Source organism: Phaeoacremonium minimum, assembly GCF_000392275.1.
Source record: "Phaeoacremonium minimum UCRPA7 unplaced genomic scaffold PA7_03_scaffold_541, whole genome shotgun sequence".
Lineage (NCBI taxonomy): Eukaryota > Fungi > Ascomycota > Sordariomycetes > Togniniales > Togniniaceae > Phaeoacremonium > Phaeoacremonium minimum.
In genome coordinates this window covers 302,595-308,137 of record NW_006921443.1, presented here as the reverse complement: position 1 = coordinate 308,137, position 5,543 = coordinate 302,595, and the positions used below count along the sequence as shown (strand labels likewise).

General features: G+C 52.3%; 1 protein-coding gene across 1 annotated transcript; it reads right to left on the bottom strand.

Moving 5' to 3' along the window:
• Window positions 1–3,464: 3,464 nt before the first annotated feature.
• On the bottom strand, window positions 3,465–4,745 carry UCRPA7_7608 (hypothetical protein; the record flags this gene model as incomplete). The annotated part of the gene is made up of 1 exon (XM_007920136.1): window positions 3,465–4,745. One exon carries the CDS (start codon window positions 4,743–4,745, stop codon window positions 3,465–3,467), a length of 1,281 nt encoding a protein of 426 aa, XP_007918327.1.
• Between the last annotated feature and the right edge of the window lie 798 nt (window positions 4,746–5,543).

Below are 5,543 nucleotides of genomic sequence, written 5' to 3'. Positions count from 1 at the left end.
CCACCCACCAAAGTAACATATGCCTACCTATATGCCTACCTTGAAGATAGCTTCATATCACATCTGAGTGGCACCCCAATATGTATCCAATTGACCTTTCTCTCTCACGACACAACACTTAGATGGCCAACCCTCATCCACAAGAGCCATCATGCCCTCCGAACTACCCCTCGCCTCCGGCGCGTCGCGCCCCAAGTCGACGTCGGGCATCTTGACTCCAACCTCGGACAGCTCTGGCCGTGATGGCATACTCCCGGAGAATCAGAAACGGAAACGTGATGCATCATCTCTCCCTATGGAGGATCTATTAAAGCCCTCCATCGTCATCAAGGTCAGCCAGCAGTTCTCAGGCTGTCAACCAGTTGAAACTGACCACTTGCAGCCCCATCCGTCCAACCTGACCGTGAAGCCTCAAATTTTACAGCCACTCATGCTTCTACCCCGGGAACACCTCCCATTGTCAGCTCTAGATCTCTCCATGCCCACAGGCGAGCTCCCTGTCTCTCCAGGCCGGTTCTATGCGTCGCAAATACGAATTCTCGATCTGGAAGGCCGGTTAGGGTGTAATATGCTCCTCGCTCGCTCCGAGACGACCCGCAATTTGTATGCAATCGAGTGGCATGAAAATGGATTATATGTCGTATGCAAACTTGGCGCCTGGGTTGACGTGGGAAAAATGGGCCAGCATGCAACGGTCTGCTGTCGGCAGCGTCTTCGCCCCGCGGTATCAACCAAGGAGACAACTGCCCAGGAACCACCATTGACGACACCCCAATTGCACAAAGATAACAAAAGGAAGCGAATCGCAATTGAGGAACTACAATCGTTGATCCGGAAGAAGCCTAGATCTCAATCCATATCGCCTTTGGACGGGTCAGCGCCTCAAAGTCAAGAGACACTGGTTGTAGATACACATCTCACATCACAAACTCTTGTTGAAGAGGATTTTCAGGAGCAATCAACTTCAGAGCCTACACGCCCTGTGTTCCCATCACAGCACTCGACCTCGCAACCAAATGACGAAACTCTTGCTCAACCAACGGCGGATGGCATATTTCAGAATATTAGAAGCCAGTATTTCGAGGCTCTGTATCACTCAAAGGTAGGCATACTTGATATATATTACCCCCTGCGAATTCTTACATGCATAGGGATCTCTCGCGTATTTTGCAAAGGGGCCACTGTCTCGGGCTCGCGCAGCTTTTCATCTTGACTGCGACGCCAATTTAGAGATGAAAGATCTCGTGGAGTTTCTGAAAAGTCTTGTCATGACAACCATCATAATCGACAAAAAGTACCGTGAAACGGTGCCCGAGATATTATCCAAGATGAAGACACTCGTTGATAGCTCGGACGACGGCGAACAGAAAGCTAAGAAGAGAAAGACCAAGAAGATGAAGCTAGGGAAAGATGGACTATACCCGACTGAAGAAGAACACGTCAAACGATGGTGGACCATTCACAGACCAGAAGTACGCGATGAGGACGAGACCCGACCTGATGAGCAGCAGACGAGGTATCACATATCGTGTCTGCGCACACGAGAGACGCAATTGCAGATCATCTTGATACTGGAGATTCTGGCTCTGCAAGCACTGCCGGCAGTGGTGGATGCGCCAGACAGTCAACTCCCAGGTGCCACACCAGAAAAGGAAATGAGCCTGGAAGCCCCTTCCAGGAAAAGAAACAAGCACAATTTCCCAGTCCTCGTTGACATTCATGCAGACCGACTTTGTATCTGGCAGTCAACTGTTTTAGATGAGGTTAAGGTTGTTGCCGAATCCCAAGCCTTGAGAGACGCAACAGAATCGCAGGAACTTTCAAAAGCAAACTCGGATCCGCTGAAAGATTTCTGCATCGACATCATCCTACCATTGTAAGTACATTCATTCAAATTTTGCCATCTAAACGCGGGCTTACATATTCCAGCTTCTCTTCTCGTCTTCCGGAGATTTGTGACGGGCTCAATCGCAAGCTGGGTGGACCGGTCATTGTGTCTCCCCCTAAGCCCAGAAAACCAAAATCTTCCTCTGTCGCGAAACCACAGCCCAAACCGGGAGCTGCTGCAAAGAGACCAATGCCGTCCAAGTCTGTTAGGAGCCTTGACCGAGTCCTATCCAATGATAGACTGAAGCGCCGAGGCTCTCACGGACCGGCAGACGTTTTAGCTAGGATGAGGTCAGCCACACCTGCAGCTATTCCTGGCTTCAAGCGGGAAGCAAGTGAACCGGCAGCTTTGGCAAACATACCCAAGAGAGATTCCGGTTCTCTCAGAGAGAGGTCCAATAACATGCTCTCGAGGAGCAACTCGAGCTGCAGTGTGGACGATGTCAAAGCGAAAAAGAAAGCACTTGTTGACGCTGAGCTCCAGAACGCTATCTCCGCGCTTAAAAAGCCGAATAGGCAACTTGCGGGTAAGGCTATCGTTGAAGAAGCTGAAAAGCGTACATCGCTCAGTATGTCTCAAATCAAGAGTGAGTATTGCAATTGCATTGTTGGTAGAACGATTCTAATTTGGATTGCAGAAGCAAAGAAACCCACAAGAACTCCCGGTTTCAGTAACATACAAGTCAAAGCCACTCCGGCAAATAACCGCTTCAGAGATGCACTATCTGGCGAAACCCAAGGCACCGGGAATCTGATATTCCAGCAGAGCTTTGCAAATCCTGATATTCCATCTTCCAGTTCGGTCATTCCATCCTCAGCACCGAGGAGGGTACTTGCACCGAGCTTACTCAACCCCGATGAAGTCGCAAGTACGCCTATCGCGAACAAAGTCAAGGCGACTCCAATACGATCATCCGCCGTTCCTAATAGGCTATTTCAACCGAACTTAGACGAGTTTGTCATACCACCATCCTCACCTGTGCAAGCAAGGAAGGCTAAACCGGAACACAACTTCCTCGAGGTGCCAGGAACTGCAAGCCGAAACTCGAGAACATTGCCTGAGCCCTCATCTCCAGGCTTGGTCGGCCTATTCGAGACCCCCATTAAAAGAAGGCCTGGGCTATCAGAAGAGACACTCAGGTCAACACCGCCTATCAGGCGACACACATCTCCTACAAACCTCGCGGCAATCCCCGAACAGGTGGAGGCTACCCCCGAGGGCAAGAAAATGACTATTTACCAGCAACTAGGCTGGGATGATGACGACTTTGATGATCTGGCGTAAAGTCACAGCGTAGTGGCTGCTGTGCATGACTGAACTTTGTTCAATTGATTTTGTGCATATTGGTATGGCTATACTGGGATCAGGGTGCATGGATAGGCGTGTTAATGGACATGAAGACGCAGTAAGGTGATGATGCGCATTGGGTTGGCGTTTTGCATTTGTCAAAAGCTGGTATGGAAGAGAATATCATCATCATAGAGCGCTACGTGGCATATCATAGACAGCATCATCGATGCTCAATACAAGTTTTGAAACATGGTTTCCGCTGTGTCCTCATGCGCTATATGCAATCTCACATTACACGTACACTGGAACTACGGCTTATCGACCGAGTTCTCCGCTCCTCAATCTGGACGCTCGATGCGCGGCTCCTACTCCCGCTCGCGGCCCTCGGCGCAATGGGCCGTTCGTCGCGCCTCTTCTCGACGACCATGATCGGCAGCTCGCGCACGTCGACATGCTCCTGGCTGCCCAGGTCGACGACCCTGATGCACTCCACGCCGACAATCCCCTCGTGCAGCGCCACAAAGCGCAACTCAACCACGTGGCACGCATTAGGCGCCAGGGGCCCGACACGCGTGTCTGCGCTTAGGCACACCACATCCGTGCTGTCGACTAGGCTGGAGCGCTGCATCGCGTGGACGACGTTTTCGTCCAACACGGCATCCGCGACCGCATGCTGCTGCTGCTGCTGCTGCTGTGCGTCGTCTCCGCCTGTTGCTGCGGCGGCGTTGGTCACGCTCTTGCGCTTGGCGTGCCCGGAGGTCGAGGGCGGCCGTACGACGCGCACATCGTTGCGCCGCCGCCGTGGGATGGCCAGAAGGGCAAGCTTGCGCGGTGCCGGCGGGGGATCCGCGGGTCGGTTGGGCCCGGCTTGCTGTGATGTGCGGTTCACGACGAATACGGTCCATGTGAACTCGTCGCCGGCGTAGATGGGCCCCTCGGGAGCGGTGAAGGACATCGTGATGCCAAAGTCGGGGATGGTGGTCTCAGTGGAGCGTGCTGCGGCGGCTTCGAGACTCGGCAATGCATCGGGCCGCGATACCGAGGGTGCGATGAGGCTGGCTCCGTCGCCAATAGACAGCTGTGACGGGCGATGTGAACGCTGTATCGGCTGCGTTACGGCTGTGCCGAAGCCTGGATTGACGGGAAGGGTGAAGTCTACTGTTGTGGTCCATGCCATGCGTAGCGACGGTGTGCATTCCCCTGGTCGCACGAGAGCTGTGCATGATATAGTGATATCGAGGTCTCTGGCTAGATTCTTGGAGACAACGTCACTTTCCTGTGGGGAGAGTCGGTAGAGGAAGGTAACGTGGTCATGGGCAACGCAACTCAGGGGTAAAGAGAGACCTTGCACCATGTTCAGGTCTTCCGCCACCCCCTCCGGGATCGCAAGCTCGATCTTATCGAGTACGATCTCACACTCGAAGAAAGGGGTGAAGTCGACCTCTAAGTGGGCTATTATAGCAGGACTTGGAGGTACCACGTTTGGTCGCGCAAAGCGAACTCGTGTGTGCACAACAGGGTATATGATGAGGGTGAGATGCGTCAGCCCCTTAAGCGTACGATACATATCCTTGGACTGTGTGACTGGCGCAACCCGGGATACTCGTAGGGCTGAAAGCCTAGGCTTGATCCCATTCAAGGCCGGATCACTACCGAATGATTCTAGGAGATTGAGTCCCGACGGCACACCATTTTCGAGATATTCAGTCTTGCGGGTCCCTGACTGGTCCGTTTGAGGCTTCAGGGTTGCTGTACTGGAGAAGACAACGGATGGTGCTTGCAATCGTATTCTCGGCCTTGCCAGAAATACGCTCTGCTTCCAGATGACAAAGACGTACTTCTGATCATCCTCAGACGCCTCACTCTCATCGTCGACGACTATGGCAGACTCAACCGTGTCCGCGATAGCGCCATTATAGATGGTCTCTTTTGCAGGAGGGCTGTCTCGCTCCGGGGCGTGGCTGTTAACCACTTGAGCCTCAAGGAGTATTGTAAGACGTTTAAGATATGATTTTAGGGTCGCTCGTTCTATGGCTCGTGTTCGTAGTATTAAATAGACATCGACAGTTTCATCTGTGGTCTACGAATGAGCAACGTAAGACAAAAGTATTACACCAGGACAGACTAGACTTACCAAAGAAGAGCGACTCTCGTTTCTCTATGCTGTCTATCGGAGAGCTCCTGGAAGACTGTGTCTGCTTGAGATCCTGCTCAGGGTTGAAATTCGTTGCAAAGGGTATCGTGTATGTAAGGTAAGAATGCTCGAGGAAGTCGAGGCCCGTATCAAGGGCTTCCTGTTGCGGAAATACTGCCATTGTGCATTGTCGTTGACGCGGGTCATACAAGAGTCATAGCCTTGCTTAAT